The sequence below is a fragment of the Nerophis lumbriciformis genome, linkage group LG07 (genome assembly GCF_033978685.3).
Source record: "Nerophis lumbriciformis linkage group LG07, RoL_Nlum_v2.1, whole genome shotgun sequence".
Lineage (NCBI taxonomy): Eukaryota > Metazoa > Chordata > Actinopteri > Syngnathiformes > Syngnathidae > Nerophis > Nerophis lumbriciformis.
In genome coordinates this window covers 30,974,943-31,001,521 of record NC_084554.2, presented here as the reverse complement: position 1 = coordinate 31,001,521, position 26,579 = coordinate 30,974,943, and the positions used below count along the sequence as shown (strand labels likewise).

At 40.6% G+C, this 26,579-nt stretch overlaps 1 protein-coding gene across 1 annotated transcript; it reads left to right on the top strand.

The window, feature by feature from the left end:
• Window positions 1–26,394, top strand: LOC133609665 (alanine aminotransferase 2-like). The gene is made up of 12 exons (XM_061965475.2): window positions 1–145; window positions 243–412; window positions 8,659–8,748; window positions 8,834–8,942; window positions 9,082–9,215; window positions 9,491–9,734; window positions 11,095–11,174; window positions 11,241–11,377; window positions 11,488–11,662; window positions 21,104–21,259; window positions 21,326–21,438; window positions 25,505–26,394. Exons 2-12 carry the CDS (start codon window positions 266–268, stop codon window positions 25,593–25,595), a joined length of 1,476 nt encoding a protein of 491 aa, XP_061821459.1. The 5' UTR covers window positions 1–145; window positions 243–265; the 3' UTR covers window positions 25,596–26,394.
• The last annotated feature ends 185 nt before the right edge of the window (window positions 26,395–26,579 follow it).

Sequence of the window (26,579 nt, the reverse complement as noted above, 5' to 3'; positions counted from 1 at the left end):
GTGTGCGTGTGCGTGTGCGTGTGCGTGTGCGTGTGTGTGTCAAAATGAAAACGCAACAGGCTCAACTGTCATTTGTGTCTGCGACTTACCGTGAAAAGACTCCACATCTCTTCTCTCTCTGTCACGTCCATTTCCCCCACGACCGGTAAAAAACAAACCAACAAAAAACTCGTTTATCGACACGCGTTTCCGCTGAGTTTGACAGTTTCTCCTTTATTGTTTTTTGTTGTTGTTTTTTTAAGGTGACTACAACAACGCCGACAAGATGTCTCAGAAGGCATTGGACGTGCTGTCTAGCCGGGGGAAGGTGCTGACTTTGGACACCATGAACCCGAATGTGAAGAAGGTGGAATATGCGGTCCGGGGGCCCATCGTTCAGCGCGCGATGCAGCTGGAGAAGGAGATCAAAGCGGTAATTAACAGTCACGTGAACGCTCGCCATTTCGATACATTGTGTGATTAAACCAGTGTTTTTCAAACCACTGTGCCGCGGCACACTAGTGCGCCGTGAGATACAGTCTGATGGGCCGTGGGAGATGATGTCATTTCACCTATATGGGTTGAAAATATTTTTTGCAAACCAGTAATTATAATCCGCAAATAATGTGCCGTTGTTGAGTGTCAGTGCCGTCGAGAGCAGTGTTTTTCAACCTTTTTTGTGCCAAGTCACTTTTTTTAATCAAGAAAATATGAAGGCACACCACCAGCAGAAAACGTTAAAAAATGAAACTCCACCAGGTTGTCGTGCCTTATTTTGAGTTTGTTGTTGTTTTCCCGTGTGTAGTGCTTTAGTTCCTGTCTTGCGCTGTTATTTTGGTGTCTTTTCCTGTTTTGTTTGGGTTTTCCCGTAGCAGCTTCATGCCTTCCTTTGAGTGCAATTGCCTGACCTGCTTTATATTGGCAAACAAGACTATTTCAGTCACGCTTTCCTTCTTTGTGGGGACATTGTTGATTGTCATGTCCTGTACGGATGTACTTTGTGGACGCCATTTCTGCTCCACACGCTGTAAGTCTTTGCTGTCGTCCAGCATTCTGTTTTTGTTTACTTTGTAGCCAGTTCAGTTGTACTTTCGTTTTGCATAGCCATCTCTATGCTTCATTGCCTTTTCCTTTTCGTTTTGTTCATTTTTGGTTTAAGCGTTACATACCTTTTTACCTGCACGCCGTCTCCCGCTGTGCTCTGCATATTGGGATCACGACAAACCATCCTCGACGCGTTCCGACTTCTACAAAGCAATTAACTACCTGCTGTCACCTACTGATATGGAGTATTACATGGTTACCCTGCCGAGCTCTATACAGCACAGACACTCAACAACGGCACATTTGCAGATTCTAATTATTGATTTGCAAAAAAAATTTTTTTGACCAATTAGGTGAAGTTGCATCATTTACCACGGCACACCAGACAATATCTCACGGCACACTCGTTGAAAAACACTGGTCTAGAGCTTGGCAGAATAACCGTGTTATTCTCTTCCATATAAGTAGGTGGCAGCAGGTAGCTTATTGCTTTGTAGATGTCGGGAACATGGTTTTTCATGATCACATTATGAAGACGACAGCGGGAGGCAGCGTGCAGGTAAAAAGGTATCTAATGCTTAAACCAAAAATAAACAAAAGGTGAGTGCCCCTAAGAAAAGGCATTTAAGCTTAGGGATGGCTACGCAGAACGAAACTACAACTGAACTGGCTACAAAGTGAAGAAAAACAGAATGCTGGACGACAGCAAAGACTTACAGCGTGTGGAGCAGCAGACGGCATCCACAAAGTGCATCCGTACGTGACATGACAATCAACAATGTCCACACAAAGACGGATAGCAACAACTGAAATAGTCTTGATTGCTAAAACAAAGCAGGTGTGGGGAATAGCACTCAAACGAAGACATTAAACTGCTACAGGAAAATACCAACAAAACAGGAAAAGCCACCAAAATAGGAGCGCAAGACAAGATCTAAAACATTACGCAAAGGCAAACGCCAACAAACTCAAAATAAGTCACGGCGTGATGTGACAGGTCGTGACAGTACACCTACTTTGAGACAATAGCTATAGTGATGCATGGTTGGTTATGGTTTAAATTCATTTCCAACAACTGCAACAACGACTTTTTATTGTCTACTGAGTTTCATTTTGTAATGATTTCTGCTGGTGGTGTGCCTCCGGATTTTTTCAATGAAAAAAATGCGCCTTGGCTCAAAAAAGGTTGAAAAACACTGCATTAAACCACATAACTTTCATTTTTTCTAATCATAATTGATTCTTGCCACACATAAGCTGTGGTTTAAAAATAGTTATTTCCTATTCTTATGGTGAATGCTATTATAGGAATAATGCAAATGTTAACGTTAACAATGTTAAATTAGCTTGCTCGCTACATCATCTTATCAATGCAAATACATCCCGAGTGGCTGTAACAGCACTCGTACGATTATTTTGGACAACAATTTCACTATATGTACAATTATTATTTTAAATTTTTTTTATAATGTAAGATCATTTAAATGGCTGTTAACAAACATCTTTTTGATGTTGTGTCCATGCCTCTTTGTAACCAGGTGGATCGCTGTTCTGCCATTAGCTCCTTCTTCACAACTGTGAAGCTTTTGTACGTAAAGGTAACATTTTAAAAATGTATTTAAAGGAAATAATAATTTTCATCAAAGTACAATAATTTCAAGCTTCAGTTTTTCTAAGTCCGAAGTGAAGTTGTTTTTCCTGCAGTGCAAACATCTCACATTACTTTGTGCTGTGGTTATATTGATCCGCTGTACTTTGCAAAGTAGGCGTCACAGCGAGACTGTAATGCATTCTTTCGTCCTCTTCTTCACTGCACACAGCAGCGATGGCCCCTTAGTACTTTATCCTGATTTGACTGCCGGGTGTGTGTACCTTGGATAGTTATTACATAAGGAGTGTGGGGAGCACTCGCTGTACTCTTTTGTCTCGCTCTCCTCCCCGCAGTGGACACAACCCTACTGGCAATGAGGCCCATACTTTTCTCTGCACGGAGTACTGAAATAGCACTATTTAACATAGTTCAGCATATCATGGCAATTTCTTTTAAAAATGTTTTTTTACATTTTTGTTTTATTTTTTTGTATTAATAATGTAACTTTTTAATCATTTATCTATATATTTTGTTTTTGAGAGGTCATGAAGGTTTACACTCATCCACTGAGAGGAGTGCTTCCTGACTGGAACACCTTTACTGGCAGCGCAGCAGATTTGAGTGTGATGGTGACCCATAAATGTGTCTGCGCTGCACTAATACACACACTTGGACGCCCCGTTATCTGTGGACATTTTTAAGAGGAGCGGTGTGGAAAGTGCTTGATAGTCAAATGTAAATGAAGCGGTGTTGTTTTCTGCTTCACAGGTCTACGTTGTGCAATCAGTGCCTGGTGGCTCCTGTACTTTTTTCTTTTTTTCTTTTCTTTTCTTTTTTTTACTGTGAACAGCAGCCTCTTTGTTGCACGGCTGAAGAACTAAAGAGGAAATGCGATGCGTCCATTCAGTTTAATTGCAAACTCCTTTTAGGAGAAACTGTTCATCAAGAGCTGTAGTATTCAGCCTGACTCAATCATTCAAACAATGCTTAATTCCCATAGAAAACGTAGAAGAAGAAGCATATGAGTCATTTTGATGAACAGCAACAGTCCCACTTCTGGAGTTTTCTTCTTGTACTGAGAAAACAAGCCACATGTGATTTGAGGTCAGCCGAGGCCAGCATCACTTCCTGCTGAGACGCAGCTGAGAAGTACATTGTTACCTCAGCTCTACACCGTCTTCCTTAGAATTACCCGGTGGTATAAAATGCACAGCAAAACAAATGAACTACAAATGGGCGGAAAGTGGAGCCGCAGTCCGTAATCAAACTGTAAGAAAGCACCTATAGAAAATGGGATTTAAATACAGAAAAGCTAAACGAAAGCCGTCAACACTGTTAAAACTAAGGTAACAATGGGCTATGGTAGTGTTTTTCAACCACTGTGCCGCGGCACACCAGTGTGCCGTGAGATACAGCCCAATGTGCCATGGGAGATTATCTAATTTCACCTATTTGGGTTAAAAATATTTTTTGCAAAGCAGTAATTATAGTCTGCAAATGATGTGTTGTTGTTGCGTGTCGGTGCTGTCTAGAGCTCGGCAGCGTTAACCATGTTATACCATACCAAATCAGTAGGTGGAAGTCGGTAGGTAATTGCTTTGTAGATGTTGGGAACACGTCGTGTGAAACGACAATGGTTTGTCGTGATCGCAATATACAGGCGACAGCGGGAGGCAGTGTGCAGGTAAAAAGGTGTCTAATGCCTAAACCAAAAATAAACAAAAGGTGAGTGCCCCTAAGAAAAGGCATTGAAGCTTAGGGAAGGCTATGCAGAACAAATCTAAAACTGAACTGGCTACAAAGTAAGCAAAAACAGAATGCTGGACAACAGCAAAAACTTACTGTGGAGCAGAGACGGCGTCCACAAAGTACATCCAAACATGACATGACAATCAACAATGTCCACACAAAGAAGGATAAAAACAACTGAAATATTCTTGATTGCTAAAACAAAGCAGGTGCGGGGAATATCGCTCAAAGGAAGACATGAAACTGCTACAGGAAAATACCAAAAAAAGAGGAAAAGCCACCAAAATAGGAGCGCAAGACAAGAACTAAAACACTACACACAGGAAAACAGCAAAAAAGTCCAAATAAGTCAGGGTGTGATGTGACAGGTGGGGACAGTACACCTACTTTGAGACAAGAGCTATAGTGATGCATGCTTGGTTATGCTTTAAAGTCATATCCAAAAATTGCGACAACGACTTCTTACTGTCAACTGAGTTTCGTTTTTTAATGATTTCTGCTGGTGGTGTGCCTCCGGATTTTTTCAATGAAAAAAATGCGCCTTGGCTCAAAAAAGGTTGAAAAACACTGGGCTAAGGAACAGCAATTGTCCACTATGACTGACTGGATGATATTCAGTGATGAATCGCGAATCTGCATTGGGCAAGGTGATGATGCTGGAACTTTTATTGGTTTCAATTAGATTTATGAAGACTACTGCCTAAAGAGAGCATGCAAATTTCCACAGTCATTAATGCCAGGTAAGGACACTGGGAAGATGGCTCTCATTACATTTTCAATAAATGTTTTCATCAATATCATTAAGAAACATTTTATACACTTTTTTTTTCCACCAATCTAAAGTATGTTTGGAGATGATGACATCATTTTGCAAGATAATGGATCTTGCCATAGAGCAGTCCTTCTCAAATAATGGGGCGGTTTCCCTTGGAAAAGGGACGCGGTGCGATGCCAGAATATGTAGAGTATGTAGTACTTGGCTTCACTTGAACCACGGTGGAAGACGAGGAAAGACCGGTGTGTTGTTTACTTTAATATTAATAAACTTACAATGTTATGCACAAGTATGGTTATAACAATTTTATTGACAAATTATACTATTTATACTTCTATATTTTCTACTTCTTAGGGGGGCGTAACAGAAAATAATTTAGGAAGCACCGCCATAGAGCAAAAACTGTAAAAACTTTCCTTGCAGAATGATACATACGGTCAACTTCATGGCCTGCAAATAGTCCAGCTGTCAATCCAGTTGAAAGTCTGTGGTGGAAAGTGAATAAAATGGTACATGACAAGACTACAACCTGCAAAGCTGATCTGACAACAGCAATCAGAGAAAGTTGGAGCAAGAATGAGAGAAAAAATAATTTGCCAGGGATTGTATAGCTGTTGATAGAAGCTGTTCATTAATATAGTCACGTGGTTAAAACGTGATTTACAAGTGTGGACCAGCCTCACCCAGACTCTATCGCCAGCGGCCCCCAGGTTTGAGACCCTGATTTAGAGGGGTCTGATTACTCTAAGTCTTGCTACGTCTTCTTATTCTTCTGGCCGACCATGTGCATATGAGGTGTGTCAAAAAGTGGAATTCCGATGCACCTGCTGTAAAGAGTTTTAACGACAGGTTACTTTTACAGGCAGCCCTGTTATAATGTGTTCATCAGCAAGGGGGAACATATGGCACCAAATCTAATGTATGGGAAACAATGTCAACACATTGTGTGCCTGCTTAACAATCAATAGAACTCAAAACACAGCACTGTAAAAGCTTGACACAAAGAAGCAAGACCTTAATGGCTTCTTGTACTTCTAAAAAAATAAACCGTCTGCCATCGTTGTCCGCAAGACAAACATACATTGCCGTGATCTTGACAAGTGTTTATGTTCACTATAATAACCGTATACGTGTCAGAAGTAAGCTGCCCAGTCTATTGTCACATTGTGTCATCTGATAAACGACGACAGCTGCAACACGTTGCAAACCATAAGCAGACAAGCAGGAACCAAAGCAGAGCTTGCCTGCGCTAATCAGGTCGGCAAGGACAATAAATGAATAACAGTGGGCTCAAGATCAATGCTAAGTGGCTGGAAATTGTTTGGATGGGGAGGAAAATGAAACCATAAAGGATTATTTGATTTGGTTCACCACAAGGCTTTGTTTTTAAAACCAAAACTGCAGCTGTGCTTGAAACTGTGCCAAACAGACGCTGCCGCCGAGGTCTTAAGAATCCCTAATGGCGCCATTGAAAGAAGATACATGCACGTGATTTAGATGAACTGTGTCTGGTTGCTTTGGCGCAGTGGGCCAGTTTCTGTGTTTTGCTTGTTTCACTGACAAAGTGCAGCTGTCGCAACATTAGCCATTAGCGCTAAGTGCCTCCGCTGCAATGACCTTCACGATTTGGAGCTCCATCCTCCAAAAGCCATTTTGGAAGATTGCGGGCAATGTCAGGAATCACATTAATTTGATTTAACAGTGGCCTCCGTTTTAACAAAGAGACCACCCATCCTTTTGAATAACCGCATCATCTGATGTGTTGTGATAGACATAATTCCTACAGCACACAACATGGCATCTGTAAAGCTGAAACTTACAGTGGCGTTTAAAGAGAAAGGGTTCCGATCCAGAGCAAAAGTTTCATCCATCCATCTATTTTCTACCGCTTTTTTTGGAAAAATATATCATTTAGTTGAATTAAATTGAGGACAAACCCAAACATAAAAAACATATTTATCTAGTTTTATGACAATTATTTTAATATAGTTTTTAACCCAACATATATATTTAATATAATGATAATTACACATATTTTATTTTATTTATATAATTAAATGTAATCAAACAAAGCAATAACATCATTCAATTTAAAAAGTAATACAAAAAAGATATTTCGGAAAAGAGGAGTAAATATAAACTAATTTGAGTTTGTAATTTATTTATCCAAACTATATTAGATGACATAAGTGGGTTTAGTCTTGTGACTATATATGTAAATTAATTTAAATATAGTTATACTGTAAATATACTTAACATTGTTAAATAGCAGGTGATTATATTGTGTTAATGATTAAGAGTCAGATTACCTGAGGGATTGGGCAGTACAATATAAGCTTTTGCTTTCTCCTGCTCCATTTTGGACACACTCCATGTTTCTCTGTTTTGTTTTGTTTTCTTTCATTTTTACTATTTTTTTTTGCATATTGAGATATTGTATTGGAGATGCCTTTTTTCTTTGAATTGTGTAGAAAATGTGTTGCGTTGCAAATAAATTGGGGAACTGAACTATAATTTAGTGGTGTCCCGATCACATATTGCGTATCATTCCAATATGAGTATTCGTCAGCGTGCATCTTAAAAGGTCCGATATAAGCATTCCTGCAGCGTGTTTACTGGTGCAAAGCTGGACAGCCAGTTAACATCTAAATGTCCTCCAGTAAGCACACAAATCTGTTCTTTTCTTGTATTTAACTGAAGACATTTACAAGAGGTAAACTTGGTTACTAGGAGCTAGCAGCTACACAACAGCTAAGCACACAATACGTAAAAAGTGTCCTTAATTGAACTATATTGGAGTCCAAAGCACTAAATTGTTCAATATAAACAAGTATCAAATAATTATAGTTGAATGTTACTTGCATATACAAAGTCTCCTAGACGGAATTGTATTAAAAAGTATCCTATAACAAACGTGTCCGCATCACTCATTTTTAATGCGACATGAGCTGAAATGAATAATTATTGTGGCCACTACATGTTGACAGAAAACAATTAGCACTCCACTTCAACTTAAAGACAGCATAAGTCCATTGCAGACAGTTAATAATACATTGATTTAGTCTTTTTAATACTGATCATTGTTCTCGGTTTGAGTAATTTCACTTGATCAAGCCTTTTTTAACATTCCACACCACACAATAAAAATATGTATGAATTGTGCTGATGTATCGTGTATCAGAAGTGGAAAATGTCCCTAGTAATAATCAATGTATTTTTACATCTTAAGGTTTCTGTTGTGTCTCTGCATTTAAGGAAAATAATGCAGATCCAGTTTTTTCCCTCCACTATGTACTTTTAGTGTTTACTGAGTAAGTGTGTAATTATTTGTGTGTTGTCATGTCAGCAAAGTAACAAATTATTCTGAGGCTCTGTTCCTACAAGCATGTCATACGTCTTCATTCCCAAGGTTTCTCAGCAAGACACCAACAGTTTGGCACAGGGAGGATATTTTTACCCTGTCTTTGTTGCAGTTAAGGCATTTCTTATCTTAATTCAACCCTATGTGTTTTTGATGCAGGGTGTCAAGAAACCTTTCACTGAAGTCATCAAGGCCAACATAGGGGACGCCCATGCAATGGGCCAGACACCAATTACATTTTTCAGACAGGTTGGACAACTATGCATAACATATAGTAGGCACATATTTTTAAAACTGCAGGGCTTAAAACAGAGCGTTTAATGTTTTCTTTGAGGTTCTGGCCCTGTGTGCTTACCCTGAGCTCCTAAAGGACAATGTATTTCCAGAGGATGCCAAGCAAAGGGCACGGCGCATTCTGGAGGCCTGTGGAGGCCACAGTTTAGGTCAGACAACTCCCCCCTCACTCAGCCAATCATTTGCTTCAACACACACAGACCCTTTGTAACCATTTGCCCTCTCATTAATAATTTATGAAGACACGGGACATTGTGCTCACTGAATAAACACGATTTTTCTTTCAAGGGGCCTACAGTGCCAGCCAAGGTATCGAGTGCATCCGTCACGATGTGGCACGCTACATCGAGAAAAGAGATGGCGGAATTCCATCCAACCCGGACAATATCTTCCTCTCCACCGGTGCCAGCGATGCCATTGTGGTATGAAGTCGTGTGGCTTTCAAAATGCTCATAATAATATTGTATGGGCGCTGATGTTGCCGCGGTTCACATTTGGCCCTGTTTTCAATTCAAGTTCCGTTAATGAAACACTCTACTGTACTTTGCACCACACTCAAGAAGAATTATCCTGTACTGTAATCCCATCTGGCTACTAAATTACTACTACACAAAGGATGTAAATTTTTTTTTTAAAAATTAAGTTTTCAGTTAAAAATATAATTTATCATTGTTGTCTCTTCACCTGTTGATCCCAGACCATGCTGAAGTTGATGGTGTGCGGGGAAGGCCGAACCCGCACGGGAGTCATGATCTCCATTCCCCAGTACCCTCTGTACTCGGCCGCCATCGCGGACCTGGGTGCTGTGCAGGTCAGCTACTACCTGGACGAGGACAAGTGTTGGAGCCTGGATGTGGCGGAGCTTCGCAGGGCCCTGGTCGCAGCCAGGGAGCACTGCACTCCTCGGGTGCTCTGCATCATCAACCCAGGAAACCCCACTGGTATGGTTAATTTCTTACGTGTATGCACAAATTAACACCTCGCTGCAGGTGCGGTGGCCTACAAAAGAAGATAACCAGCAGGCTCTCTAATAAAACATTGGCATTAGCTAGTGTGGCTGTAGTCTACCATCTCATTTTTATTAACTCCACAAAATGGCAGCAGTTGCCAGCAGCCTCGAAGTGTTGGGCTAAAAGGGGATGTTGTACCAGAGCCCCAAGCACAGTAGGGCGATAGTTGTTTTTTTTGCCGTTTTATTCTGCCATTTAAATGTGTAATTTATGTAAAAAAAAAAAAAAAAAAAAAAAAAAAAAAAGACATCATAAGTGTTAATATAAAATTAATATAGCTGTAAAAGTTCAAAATAAAGTTGTTTGAATCAAATTAAGAATGTCTAAGATTACCTACACCCCATGTACGAGTTTCACCTTTGCAACTCATTGCACATAACTGTGGTGAGTTCAAAGACCTTCGATTAAAGTTAGAAGAAGTATGGACCGGAAAGAAAAAAAACTTGATTTCCCGGCAAAAACGGGAAGGTCAACAGGTTTGGCGATAACTGAAACAGTGAAGAAGTACCGCACGATCGACGTCATGTTTGTTTGAGCTCAGACGGAAGTTTGCAGCAGGCTGTTTACAGCACGGCATGTTTAAAAAAAGGAGTGTTTTATTTGCTCATTCTGCACTTACAGCACAGTACGGGTAATCTCGACTCATTGGAGAGTTGTTTTTATCGGTTGTCAGTTATTTTTCAATTCACGTCACAATTCCTCATATCGGCTTGATATTAATCATGCACCTTTAATATATACTTTTTGATTTCAGTTTTATGTTCCTAATATCTGAAACAGTCTTCCAGAAGATGTGAGACAGGCCCCGATGTTGGCAAATGTTAAATCCAGGTGGAAAACTATTTTTATTTAACTGCATATGACAACTGAGAGTATTTTATCTACACTCTTTAATGTTGATTGAATGAATTCTGATTATTTTTATGATGATTTTATTTTTCTCATTAATTTATTTAGTTTCATCTTTTTCAACTTAGACTTGCCTTGCATATGAATTGTGCTCTAAAAATTAACTTGCCTTGCCTTGATAAAATCGTGTGTGGTCGAAGAGAGCTTTCCAGTTTCTCGTGCACACCAAATCAGTAAAGTTAAAAGAAAATGTATATAATGCTACATATTATTAGCTTTCAAATTATGGAAATATCCTTTTCTTTTTGGCTGCGTCCAAATAACGCCCATCCTCTGTTAGGGTCTAGGTCCTAAATAGAGCATTTAAAAAATATTTATTGTGTTATTTGTGGGTCATTTTTGATCTAGTGTATTTCAACGCATTGGTTATTCTGTGTTGTAGGTCAGGTCCAGAGCAGGCAGTGTATTGAAGACGTGATCCGTTTTGCGAAAGAGGAGCATCTCTTCCTTATGGCCGATGAAGTAAGCCATTGAGTCATTGTTGAATGATGAGTAGAGTGTGTGTGTTTTCAATGTTTGTCCCCCCAGGTCTACCAAGACAATGTGTACGCAAAAGGCTGTCAGTTTCACTCCTTTAAGAAGGTACTTTTTGAGATGGGACCAGAGTACTCGAGTACAGTCGAGATGGCCTCCTTCCATTCCACCTCCAAATGCTACATGGGGGAGTGAGTACACACTTTAGCTTTTTCTTTACATTCCATCAAAGCTCATGTTACAGCACTTGCTTTTTAGTTGTGTTGCTTCCATTCACCATTGTTGTCTCTGTGCTTTTCAGGTGCGGCTTCCGTGGGGGATATATGGAAATAATTAACATCGATCCGGAAGTGAAGGCCCAACTCATCAAACTGGTTTCAGTGCGCTTGTGCCCACCCGTCCCCGGACAGGCTCTACTCGACTTGGTGGTGAATCCCCCGCAGCCTGACGAGCCTTCCTACACCACCTTTATGAAGGTACAATGTTCAGTAAGATGCGTACCCCCTGCCAGCATGCAAACATTACATTCGCTTACACAAATACCAGCACCAGCACTATCCGCTCTTCCAGCTTTTAACCTGGCTTCTGAAAGGAAGCCGTTATCCATGTCTGAGTGCATCAAATCAATAGTAATTTGTGTGTCCATTAGTCCAAAGATGTGTCCGAGGCATTTTCCAGCTTCGAGTCGAATCCTCAATACTGTTCATAGTTAGTGTACAAGTCAATAATCATGTAAATGTCTACTTTATTTGGTGTGCCTTTTAAAGCAGGGTTTTTAACTTAATTGTTTTGAGGGCAGCATTTCTGGAAGGCTAAGGGCTAATAGTGAAGTGGCCAATAATGTTGTCACTATTAGTCTTATTTTGTAGATTTCATATAATCAGTGTACTCTACAGTAGTATTTGATTTTGGTCTATTTATTTTGTCAGCGTTGCAGTAGCGCAAACTGCACCTATTTTGGGAATTTTGCCTATCATTCACAATCCCTATGTGGGACAAACACACCTTTTTCTTTTTTTATGCATTCTAACGTGTAAATAAACACTATCAAGAGTCAGCTAAAAATGTAGGTACGTAATGGGATTCGCTCTCTTCTGCCTATAAAGCGCTCTAAAAACACATTCAAAAACCTCCAAATTTTTATATACACACTGTAGGTATAAATGTAATGTCGTTACAGGCAAATTCATAATAACATTTAATATTTCCTTATTTTGCTAATTTTAAGCATACAGCGGTGCGTTAATTTCCCAGATGCAACACGTTTGCCATTTCCTTCAACAACAACAACTGATACGACTAATTATTATTATGGCAGACTTCAGTGGAGCCAACAATGACCACTTTGGGACAAAGGATGATCCAGAACCTGAATATACAGAGGATGAGCTACAAGTTTTAGAAGCTGTGGGATAAGCAGATCCAGCAAGTGGCTTTATAGCTAAATGTTAAACAGGAAATACAAAGAACGAACATATTAAAACAATCACTTACTGTACAATGTCTGCGCTCATGGGGATGCTGACTGATGGGATGTTCATATCTTCCAGAATGAATCATAATCCTTACGCATACAAGCGTCTTTTTGTGTCTTTCTCGCAATCTCCAGATCCAAATTGAGTGTCAAAGTTGACCAATTTCTCAATTCATAGACACAGCCTTCTACTATCCAGGGAGAGGCATGATTTATTATCTTGAATTAACTTTTATGAACTGTGAGGTGATGCAGCAGCTCACTAGCTCAATATCTCAATAGTTGCATAGCACTTTGTGATCACGGCGCGGCTAAAAGTAATTAAATTGCGTGCGAGCTGATAATAACAATGTCGCTAATACTTCAGTGACGTGCGGTGAGGTTCATGACTGGTGAGGCACTGACTTCATCACAGTCAGATTTACAAACCCTAAAGAGTATCTTATTCACCATTTGATTGGCAGCAGTTAACGGGTTATGTTTAAAAGCTCATACCAGCATTCTTCCCTGCTTGGCACTCAGCATCAAGGGTTGGAATTGGGGGTTAAATCACCAACAATTATTCCCGGGCGCGGCGCCGCTGCTGCCCACTGCTCCCCTCACATCCCAGGGGGTGATCAAGGGGATGGGTCAAATGCAGAGGACATATTTCACCACACCTAGTGTGTGTGACAATCATTGGTACTTTAACTCATTGGCGTTGTTAGGCCTATTTTAGGGGGGCTCAAGCCCCCCTAAAATATTCTTAACCCCCCCTAAATAATTTGGTGTTTTTTTGTTTTTTTTTACAAATAAATGCCGACATATTCATTATAAAGTGGCCCAAATATGAGTTTAAATAAATAATCATATAACCTGTTATTATTCACTCAGTTTCCCCCCACTTTGTAGCATAAGGTAGAGAGCCCCTTTCGTGCATCGGTATCCAATCCATTCCACTTGTTCATATAGAAAATGCCCACATCACTCAAATTCCAGCCCGCATTTTCTCTGCGACCTTGCTTGCGGTCTAAAATATTCTTAAGCCCCCCTAAATAATTTGGTGTTTTTTTGTTTTTTTTTACAAATAAATGCCGACATATTCATTATAAAGTGGCCCAAATATGAGTTTAAATAAATAATCATATAACCTGTTATTATTCACTCAGTTTCCCCCCACTTTGTAGCATAAGGTAGAGAGCCCCTTTCGTGCATCGGTATCCAATCCATTCCACTTGTTCATATAGAAAATGCCCACATCACTCAAATTCCAGCCCGCATTTTCTCTGCGACCTTGCTTGCGGTCCTGCAGGTGTACGAAGCACATTATCTTCCTTTACAATGAGTGAAGCTGCACAAAACCTTGTGTGTGCAATTGTAAATCATTTATTTTTTAAGTTTTGTGTTTCTTGTAGAATCTATATAAAGTAATATACATAAGCCTATTGTTAAAATAATGAAAAAAACATCATTAAATATATTTGTTTTATTGTATTGTTACATTAATAGCTGTTTTATTATTATAGGATGGCTTGTTAAACATTTAATAGGATTTTCAGAGGGAGGAAAAACCAAGACATTTAATATAAAATGTAAAATGAATAAATACATAAAAAGAAAAAGAAAATATATGGTTAAAAGCCATCATCCCGGGGAGCATTTCATTTCGTCCCGTGCATTTTTTTAAAATAATAATAATAACAATGAATAATTTCTAAGTCTTTGTTAGCCATTTGTGAAGTTTTGTGCTCGTGCGTAACATTCGCTCGCATCCTGTGCATCTCCTGGGGGCAAAGCCCCCCCTGTCCTTAAAAGCTAGTGACGCCCCTGCTTTAACTTAACTTTAACTTTACACATACAAACTGTAGCACACAAAAAAGCACATTTAATAAAAAAAACTTTATTATGGTCTTACCTTTACTTATAAGTGCGGGTACAGTGGTGTTCGGTGTGGAGGAGTTGTGAATGAATGAAATATGAAATCCGTGCTGCAGTCTGCAGGTGTACCTAATGTAGTGTCCTTGCAGTCGTTCACGGCTCCTCCGGCGCGAGCAATGTTGTTTTTGCACTTTTTGGTTTCTTGTTAAGTGACTTTTTTTGGGTGGATTCGGTCTTGCACGTGGAGGGTTTGGGTGTGGGCTTTGGTTGGTGTGGCGTTCCCGTCGGTGGGTGCAGTCTGCGGCGAACGTGTCTTAAGCACCAGGAGGCGTGGTTACGCGTGCCTCAGCCAGTGCGTCTTCGCAGCAGTTTTATGATCGCTCAGCACAAGAAATACTTTACACACATACAGTTGTTGACAAAATACACTGTACATTATATCCCTCAGCTAACTAAACTATGGAAATGTATAATATAGTTCATATAGCAATACAGTCTCACTGCACAGCAGACCAGCAGTTAGCCTAGTCCGTCCATGTTGAGGCACTGAGTGACGCGCCTCGACTGGCTGCTGTTCACCGCACCGTCTCTTCTCAGTATTTGAACGGCAAATGTGAAAATTCAGCGATTTTGAATAAAAATAATCTAAAACTGGTGAAGTTAAATGGAAAATAACTTTATAGTATAATCACTGGATACATATAACAATTTAATAATTTTTTTTTCTTTTTACATTTTTTTCTTTCCATGATGGCAGGTGAGGCCCCGCCTCACCTGCCTCTAGTGACCGCACGTCACTGTAATACTTGGTTAATATTCAGGTCACGACATGTAAATGAGTATTGTTGCCGAGGTTTTTTTATGTTTTGAGGGCTTTATGACCGCAATGGGTGACTCCCATTACTGCATTGTTAGCATCTCGTACTTGCCATATATTACATATTAAAATGCATAAAAAAAGACAAACTTATGTCTTCTTATTTTACATAGGGTTTGTGAATGATAGACAAAACTAGTATAACTAAAGAAGTCGAAAAAATTACTACAGACTGCATCTGAAGTAAACCTTAGTTACATAATTCACAATAGGAAAACTAATTGGAAATGCTTAAAAGGAGAGGACTCAAAGGGGTGCCTCAGTTATTATGCATTTGAGTTTGTCACAAAATTGTTCTTAGAATCTTCTGAAAACATGTTTGGAGAAACAAAAAGCCAAAGAAGCTAGATGGCTAAATTTAACTGTACTAATGGATATTAGTAAATTATATGTGGAAAATGTGCTTTTGTAAGCTTTGCAAGCACTGCATTTGAGCACTGTAGTGTCTTTAGGAATGAACTGCTAAAATGTTTGTCTCCCAAGTTTTAAAACTTTTACTACATACACAAAAGACCTATTCCTTTCAAATATTGTTCACAAATCTATCTAAATCGATGTTAGGGAGGATTTCTTCTTTGCCAAGGTAATCCAACCCACCTCACAGGTGTGGCATATCAAGATGCTGATCATGATTATTGCACAGATGTGCCTTAGGTTACCTCTACGGCTAAGGTTATACAGGGTATAACCCACCTAACCTTATCCCTTATGCCATCGTTTAAGCTTTGGTTTAAGAACCCCACACCCCTCCATTTGCGGGCGCAACACGACCTAGTAGGCATGCGCGGAAAATGGCAGATGCGCATATAATACGTCATAGTCACCTCTGACCTGGAAGTGTATCCTTACCCGGCATATAAACATTGAAGAGATGGAAGCAAGATGTTAATTTCGATTTATCTGCGACTTGTTGTGCGAAGATACCGAAAATGGCTGTGAGTGTAACCCAGAAGAGGGATTTCTTTGTCTGGACCGACAACGAGGTGGAGTTGTTACTGAAAGTAACAAACGATTACAAAACCTCCATGGCGGCAAAAAAACATTGAATGGGAGTTCTCGCCATTGAAGTATGGGGACTTTTTGTCACGATTTCTGGAGTGCTACCCTCGCCGTTGGAGGCCAGCTCACAGACCAAATATTTTCCCCACCAAAAGGAGGAAATAACTAAAGGTATATTTTTGTAACAAGGTTATGCTGGCTTAATTTAACCACAATACAAAGTACACGCTACCTTTTTTTATCACATCCACGGGAGCCTGCATTCTTGTTGTGTCCCTTTTGACAAACGGACAAAGTTTTTCGCTAAGTAAAATCACAGCTGACCTGGACATTCGAAAGTTCTGTTGCCATTCCTATGGCACAACACACTCGTTGACAAACATATCCCACCAGGCTGCCGTTCTTCCAGGCCTAATCCAAAACCAACTTTGCTATGTTGCCGTCTGAGATGTGGTGTGTCCGAAATAGCTGCAATCGCGCGTTTTAAGGTACTCGTGTGATTTCTACAAGGGCCTGTACATGTAGAAGAAGGAGAAACACAGGCATGTCTGGATGATTCGCCTCCATTTTTCTAGTGTTTACCTCTGAGTGGAAACCGGTTGTTATGAAGCTGGCCGTGGCGCGTTGTTTCTGACGTCACTTCCTCTCCGAACTCAGTTTATAAATGATCATTGAGTCTATACCGAGCTAAGAGCCAGAGAGTCAAGGAATAGACGGCGCACTTACCCGTGTAAAAAAATTCCCAAGGAGGGGAACCTTTAACAATGGCTGACACGGGGTTTAGGCTAAATAGTTATTTGTTTAAGGAGTTATCCGGCTAAATATAGACAGGGTCTTAGGCTACCCACAATAAAAGTCCGCTCTGAAATGTGCAGTTTTATCACACGTCACAATGCCACAGTTGTCGCAAGTTTTGAGTGAGCGTGCAGTTGTAATGCTGACTGCAGGAATGTCACCAGAGCAGTTGCCCTTGAATTGAATGTCCATTTCTCTACCATAAATCGTCTCCAAAGGCGTTTCAGAGAATTTGGCAGTACATCCAACCGGCTTTTACAACCGCAGACCATGTGTAACCACATCCATCCAGGACCTCCACATCCAGCAGGTGCACCTCAATGACCGTCTGAGACCAGTCACCCAGACAGCTGCTTGGTTTGCATAACCAAAGAATTTCTGCACAAACTGGGGAAGCTCATCTGCATGCCCGTCGTCCTCATCGAGGTCTCGACCTGACTACAGTTCATCATCGTAACCGACGTCCGTGGGCAAATGCTCACATTCGATGGTGTCTAGCATGTTGGAGAGGTGTTCTCTTCATGGATGAATCTGGGTTTTCACTGTTCAGGGCAGATGGCAGACAGCGTGTGTGGCAGAGCGGTTTGCTGATGTCAACGTTGTGGACCAAGTGGCCCATGGTGGGGGTGGGGTTATGGTATGGGCAGGCGTCGGATATTGTCAACAAACGCAAGTGCATTTTATTAATGGCATTTTGAATGCACAGAGATACCGTGACAAGATTCTGAGACATTGTTGTGCCATTCACCCAAGACCATCACCTCATGTTGCAGCAAGACAATGCATGGTCCCATGTTGCAAAGATCTGTACACAATTCCTGGAAGTTGAAAACATCCCAGTTCTTGCATGGCCTGCATACTCAACGGTAGTGATGGGTTGATGAGGCGTCATGAAGCGTTTCGACACATTGCAAAACTGTATTGATACTGTGTCACTAAATACTGACATCTGCTGGACATTAAAAATCCCTACAGGCAACCGACAAACCGACTCAACTGACACTGATGTTATGACCTAGTATATACAATAATATAAACCAAGTCATTGTATTTCATTCAGGATTATTTCATATCTTCATTTAAATAAAAATATATTTTTATCTTTTAGATACAGTCAATAAATAATGTGAACATGTATCATAACATAGAAATCTAAGAGAACGTGTTGTGAATGAGGATGCTTGTGGACTGGGAATTTAATTTTTTTTTTTTTACACATTTTTATTTAAAAAAAAAACAGTTTTTCCAACGTATTAAATTTTAGACGATTTCTCTTCTTAGTTATTATTTCTCCGGCTGTAAAAAAGACCCGCTCACAGGGCACAGAGGAGGCGTCAGTGCGACACAGTTCGCGTATCGGTCACGTGACCAAAACAGCTCATGATCGGTCACGTGACTATCTAAAAGCGGTACGAGCACCGACACAGGGTTTTGCTCTATGAGCTCGACGCATGCGCCGATGCATCGGTGTTGCCGGACCCATCACTACTCAACGGACATGTCACCCATTGAGCATGTTTGGGATGGTGTGGATTGGTGTATACCACAGTGTGTTCCAGTTCCTGCCAATATCCAGCAACTTGGCACAGGCCACAATCAACAACCTGTAGTCATGCCCCCCCCCCCAAAAAAGGAGGGAGGGGGCGTGCGTAGTACAGTACAGTGCTAGTGATGGGATCGGCAGTTCTTTTGACTGTACTGAATCACTAGAATCAGTTCCTTAAATGTATTCTTTCAAAAAATTCGTTCACCGAATCACCCCCCCCCCCCCCCCAAAAAAAAAAGGGAGGGAGGGGGCGTGCGTAGTACAGTACAGTGCTAGTGATGGGATCGGCAGTTCTTTTGACTACTGAATTACTAGAATCAGTTCCTTAAATTTATTCTTTCAAAAAAATTCGTTCACCGAATCACCCCCCCCCCCCCCCCCAAAAGGAGGGGGGGGGGACGTGCGTAGTACAGTACAGTGCAGACATTCGCGGGAGAAGCAGCAAAAAGGGTGAACGCGAGTCCCTACACAGCTCTGTGCATGCAGTACACCAGGCAGTGAGTGACACAGTCAGCACAGTTCAGTACGTGAACGTGAATCACTTCTGCAGCAGCAGTTCTGTGCGCAGGTCGGCGAATCACCGAATCACCTGTGCAGTACCAGTTCTGTGCGCAGGTCGGCGAATCACCGAATCACTTGTGCAGTAGCAGCTACAGTTCTGTGGGCCAGAGGGCGACAGACGTGAATCGCTCTCTGCCCTGACAGACTCCCCTTGACGTTCGCAAATTAACAGACATTGCAGCTGTAGAGATTCCGTTACTTTTAAAAACACTGTGCGTTTCCGGCCTGTCCAATAAACAAAATGTGACTAAATGTCTTGGTTGTTAAATATGTTTTATTGCACTGAAATGAAAATAAGAAATAAATAAAAGTGGGAAATAAAAAAAATAGTAATAGCCTACTAAAATGCTTGCAATCAACAGTTAAATAAATAGGCCTCGTTTGTTTAGTGCAAAAACAAATATTAAATTATGAAACGCTTAACAAATGCCAACATAAAAACTAAATGTTCTGTAGCAAAGAAAATGTAAACTTAAATATGCAAACAAAAAGAAAATAAATACCTTCAAAATAAAACAAATAAATTAAGAGCCAGAAATGCCAACATAAAAACTAAATGTTCTGTAGCCTACGTTTAAAAATATAACAAAGAAAATATTAACTTAAATGTGCAAACAAAAAGAAAATAAATAGGCTACCTTAAATAACACAAAACAAATATTAAACCAAGTGCCAGAAAAGCCAACATTAAAACAAAAATTTCTGTAGCTTACATTTAAAAATATAAAAATGGAAATATCAACTTAAATATGCAATAAAAAAGAAAATAAATAGCTTAAATAATATAAAAATCAAGATAAATAATAGCCCATGTATATGTACATACATTAGTTATTATTTTTATTTTAAATCTTCTCAAACAGCCTGCCCTACACTTTACCCCCCGCCCCTCCCCCTCGCGTCGCTGCTGCTCAGCCTTGCCCTGCACTGACTTTCTTTCTGTCTCCTCTACTCTCATAACTTTATGTGTTGAGATAATGTGTGTGTTTGTTTTCATGTGGCTTGAGTCAACATTAGCCGTTAGCTTGGAGAATGAATGGAGAGCGGATGCCAATGGCATGAAACATATCCCCGCAACGGGAGGAGAATCACCCGCGGCATTGGGGCAAGCAGAGCAGAGAGCGAGAGCGTTGTCGTTCACTGAGTGATTCATGTCGTTAATCCGCGGTGAAAGAATCGTTCGCTCAGTCCCTCCCCCCGCCCCCATGATGAGTAGCTGGCTGCGTCGTTCGCCGACGTCACAGAATGCGCCAGTTCCACTCATACCGGCATGGTCGCGGCGGAGCTCAACTGAACGGAGAAAGGAACTAATCAGTTCATGAAGTGATTCGGTTCAGTACGTTCACTCAAAAGATTCGTTCGTTCGAACGACACAACATTAACAACCTGATCAACTCTGTGTGAAGGAGATGTGTTGCACTGCGTGAGGCAAACGGTGGTCACACCAGATACTGACTGCTTTTCTGACCCCTCTACACCCCAAATAAAGCAAAACTGCACATTTCAGAGTGGCCTTTTATTGTGGGCAGCCTAAGACACACCTGTGCAATAATCATGCCGTTTGATCAGCATCTTGATATGCCACACCTGTGAGGTGGGATGGATTATCTTGGCAAAGAAGAAGTCCCCACTAACAAGATTAAGACAGATTTTTGAACAATATTTGAGAGGAATAGGTATTTTTTGTATACAGTAGAAATTTTAGATCTCTGAGTTCAACTCATGAAAAATGGGAGCAAAAACAAAAGTTGCGTTTATATTTTTGTTCAGTATATTTATTCATGAAATTAATTATCCTCCCTCCTCAGGAACGGACGGCAGTGTTGGACACTTTGGCAGATAAGGCAAGGCTGACTGAGCAGATCTTCAACACGGTACCTGGCATCACCTGCAACCCCGTGCAGGGTGCCATGTACACCTTCCCCCGCATCACTCTACCGCAGAAGGCCATCGACAAGGCCAAGGTCTGTGTCCGCTATACTCCATCTTCATTTCTGTCTCTTTGAGATGAATTGGTATGTGGATGACAGGAGGAAGGCCAGGTTCCTGACATGTATTACTGCATGAGGCTGTTGGAAGAAGAGGGCATCTGCCTTGTGCCAGGCAGCGGCTTTGGGCAAAGAGAGGGAACGTATCACTTCAGGTTGGTACAATCACTTTTTATGTTGATTGGTTGGCATTAAAAGTGCCATATTATCGTATTGAGAACCGTCTTGTCGGTCACACAATTGTGTTTTACAAGTGTGTTGGCCAAAAGTTACACAGTTTAAAAGTGCTTTTTATTAATGGGAACACTCAGTTTTGTGTGTCTGTACCTTTTTAGTGCTGATGAGCTGCATTTCTAACTCCTGTTATTTGTCCACCCATGCGATTGCGCACTTTATCTACATTTTACATATACATTTCTAAGAATGTTCTCATTCATCCAGGTCATTGTAATCTTAGGGCATTCAATCGATCGCAAATGGACTTCTTGGTTTGTCTAAGAAGATGTTTCCCCTCTCATCCAAGTAGGCTTCATCAGTTCATGCTCATAGACTTAAATTGGTTAAGTTAAAGTTAAAGTACCAATGATTGTCACACACACTAGGTGTGGTGAAATGTGTCCTCTGCATTTGACCCATCCCCTTGTTCACCCCCTGGGAGGTGAGGGGAGCAGTGGGCAGCAGCAGTGCCGCGCCCGGGAATCATTTTTGGTGATTTAACCCACAATTCCAACCCTTGATGCTGAGTGCCAAGCAGGGAGGTAATGGGTCCCATTTTTATAGTCTTTGGAATGACTCGGCTGAGGTTTGAACTCACAACCTAGCGATCTCAGGGCGGACACTCTAACTACTAGGCCACTGAGTAGGTCAGATCTAGTCTAGCGGCTGGTGGTAAAACCTAAAATATTTATAGTCCAAAAAACAGGAGGTTGTGCCTGGGCAAGGATGGTTTTGCCCTATTGCAGTGAGGAAAACAACGGTTTTGATACAAATGAGTAATCCTACTGTCAAAGCCAACAACAGTCATTGAAGTGTAATTTCCCCTCGTTAGCATTGAGGTATTGTGTAGGAGAACGTTTGATGTGTATCGATTACTACCAGTCCAAAATAGTTGGAATCCCTTACGTTAGCATTCCATTCAGTTGTAAACAAATGGCACAAATGGCATTCTGGTCACAGAATCTAACTCCTGTTATTTATTGAAGGCTAAATTGCAGAGTATTTTAGGAATGGTTGAAAGGACAGTGTTGTATGTGGGAGATAGGTTGTGTTGCAGACCATCTCCTCTGTTCAGGGATGGTTTTTCAACTTTGACATAGATGGCTTCCCTCACTCCGCTTTCTTACCATCCGTCCTCCCTGTCCAGAATCTGTACATATGTGTTCTCAAAGGAGTGCTGTTTCTCCCTGAGGTGCAGGTAGACAGCTGAGTCTTGGCCTGAAGAGTTTGCCCGTCTATGCTGTGCCATGCGTTGACTTAGTGGTCGTTTTGTTTCCCCAATATAATAATCAATGCATTCATCATTACACTGGATAGCATACACCAGATTGTTTTTGTGGATGTGGGGTATCCGGTCTTTAGGATGTATTCGTCTCTGTCTCAGGGTGTTGCCTGGTTTGCAGTGTACTGGGATGTTGTGTTGGTTAAAAATTCTTCTGAGTTTCTAAGATAGACCTGATACATATGGAATGACAATATTTTTGCATCTGTCGCCTTTTTCCCCCTCATCCACTCGGTTCTTGTTATTTCTGGAAACGACCAGCTGGGGTGACCACAGGTTTTGAGGGCTTCCCTCAAATGCCTATGTTCTTTCTCTTTGGCCTTTGGGCTGGCAGGGATATTATCAGATCTGTGTTGTAAGGTTCTGATAACGCCCAGTCTGTGTTCCAGTGGGTGGTGTGAGTCAAAAAGTAGGTATTGATCGGTAGGTGTGGGTTTTCGGTAAATCTCGACATGTAGGCCCCTGTTTTCGCCAATGTGGACATCACAGTCCAAAAAGGGCAACTTACTGTCTTTGACACCTTCACATGTGAACTTGTGAAAGACAATAAGTTGCCTTTTTTGGACTGTGATGACAGATGCAAAAATATTGTCATTCCATATGTATCAGGTCTATCTGAGAAACTCAAAATATATTTTTAACCAACTAAACATCCCAGTACAAGTCAAACCATGCAAAACCCTGAGACAGATACTAGTGCATCCTACACCCCACACCCACAAAAACAATCTGGTGTATGCTATCCAGTGTAATGATGAATGCGCTGATTCATATATTGGGGGAAACAACCACTAAGCCAACACAGGCCAAGACTCAGCTGTCACCTCAGGGTGAAACAGCACTCCTTTGAGAACAAACATGTACCGATTCCGGACAGAGAGGACAGATGGTACCAAAGAGGAGTGAGGGAAGCCATCTATGTCAAGGTTGAAAAACCATCCCTGAATAGAGGAGATGGTCTGCGACACCACCTGTCTCCCACATACAAAACTATCATTTCAACCATCCTAAAAGCTTCTACAATTTAGCCTCCAACAAATAACAGGAGTTAGAAACATTCTGGTTACAGAAAGTGACCAGACTACCATTTGTTTACAACTGAATGGAATGCTAACGTGGGGTGGTTCTGACTATTTTGGACTGGTAGTAGTCGATCCACAGCGATCGTTCTGATACAATACCTCAATGATAACGAGGAGAAATTACACTTCAACGACTGTTGTTGGCTTTGACAGTAGGATTGCTGGTTTGCATCAAAACAGTTGTTTTTCTCACTACAATAGAGCAAAACCATCCTTGCCCAGGCACACCCTCCTGGTTTTTGGAGTATACATATTTGGGGTTTTGGCACCAGCCGCTAGACTAGATCTGACTAATCTAACTTTATGAGCATGAACTGATGAAGCAAAGTGAGAGGCGAAACGTCTTCTAAGACAAAGTAAACAGTCCAGTTGCGATCGATTGAATGCCCTGAGATTACATATACATTGTTACTCCTCACTTGTCCAACATAATACTGCAGATGTAACATTTAGGAGAAGTAGAGGACATGAGTAACATAAGCATAGTTATACTTTGAGCTAAAGTGCTAACAGTAGTCACATTTCAACAGCAACATCATGCTCGGTTAGCCTATTTACTGGGAAAAGATTAAAAAAAGAGTGTTTCCACATCTTTAGCTGACTGAATGCTACTGGCATTGCAACTACTGGTTAAATTGGGTCTCTAAGCCTAATTTTATTTGCAGGGATACGATTTTTATACAAACTTAAACCTGAATTTATTTTTGATGCAAGTTTTGTACTAAAATTAGTACATTTTTACAATGTAACTGAAACAAAAATTTCAAACCTCACAACTCTGTTCACGGATTCAAACCCAGTTTGACTAGTACCTCATATGGCCAGCATTAATGTTGTACACCAGTGAGAATGTATGGGGAAATTTTATCAGCGACAGAACAGGAAGGGGCTCGGAATAAGTTTAAAATGTTAAAAAAATTATTTGATACAAATATTTTGTGCTTCTTTACACAAAAGGGGTCTCACACGGATTGTTGGGCCCTACACATGCAAGATCTACTATAAGCATTTTATTTATGTATTTTTTAGTCCTGTCCAGCTTCTCAGGCAAATCATATAGTTGATGTAGATGCCCATATCAGCTGTACAGATTTACTTTACAAAAGAGAAGTGTAGAATACTTCTCTTGTTGCCTTATTTGTATTTGACTTTATTAAATGTATTTATATTATCATTTGGTGCAGCCGGGCCGGAGCAGGAGGGGATAGAAAGAGGGAAAAAAAGGAAGACAGAGGGGGAAATTGTGGGGACAAGAGGGAGATAAGACAGAGAGACAAAAACAACAACAGCAAACACAACAACAACAATAGAGCAATATCAGCAAATAGGATATGTACAAATATGATGGTAAAAGTGATAGCAAAGAAGCAGTCAGTGAAATAAATAATACAGAAATGACAATGAGTATTATTACACTACAGCAATACAAATACCAATAGAAATAGCACTATTGATAATGAATACTAATACTATAAGCATTTTAAAGATATGTAGCAAAGCCTGCTTCTTCTTTTTTTCAAAACAAAGCTCTTCTCAGTTAAGTGGTGGATGTACACACACGGAGGGTTAATCTCTTATCAGAGGTGTGTCCATGAATACAAGAGATCAGGCGTAATTTTGATCATGTCCTTCTCTGTCCAGGATGACGATCTTACCGCCCACAGAGAAGTTGAAGGTGGTGCTGCAAAAGATCAGCGCCTTCCACCAGAACTTCACTAACGAGTTTTCTTAACCGTCAACCGACACAGCGCTCGCTTCTGTAAAAGTGCCTTTTGATATGAAATTAGCAACTTTTTAGTCGCATGTTTTTTAAAGCATGGCATGTAATGATTCAGTGAATGATGCACTTTGCTGGCCAGATTTTAGTACTAATCTAACCGTCCTACTTACTAACGCTGCTATAAAAGCTCATACAGATGAAACTCATAAAATGTGAATATAGTGCTAATATTCATTCTTGTCAGCAATTCAACTTCAAATGTGATAATCTTATTACGTGAGATAAAGCAAGCCTGTTATAATTTTGATGATCATGCCTTAGGATAGGTTGATTGGCAACACTAAATTGGCCCTAGTGTGTGAATGTTGTCTGTGTTGGCACTGCGATGAGGTGGCGACTTGTCCAGGGTGTACCCCGCCTTCCGCCCAAATGCAGCTGAGATAGGCTCCAGCACCACCCACCACCCCAAAAGGGCCAAGCGTTAGAAGATGAATGGATGCCTATAGTTTTTGAAAAACCCAACATTTCTTGAGATTTTCATAAGCTGTAAGCCATAATAATCAAAAGGCTGGAATTATCTGGAGTTGCATGTTATGAGTCATGCCATATTAGTTTCAACTCGTAAACGTAATTGCTGGAGTATAACCTTTTTGTGCAATATTCAAATGTTGGGTTTCCACCTGTATACATCTTCCTGCTAATAGGCTAAGTACACAGACACTTCTTTAGTCAAACACAGCTGGTTGACTCCAACTTACAAAATAATGTCAAGCACTTTAAATTGTTGCCATTAAAAAGCATACATGTTCAATATTTTAAGTGTGAAAGTTCAACCGTTTAATACCAGGAGGTAACAGGATGGAGTTTACAGAGCAATACTGTCACCTACTGGCACTTTATTGTATTGCTTGCATTGATGCTGTTTATTGCACTTTACCATCAGTGACATCACTTAACAAATCAAAGAAAAACACTAAACACACTGAGCTTCAGTCT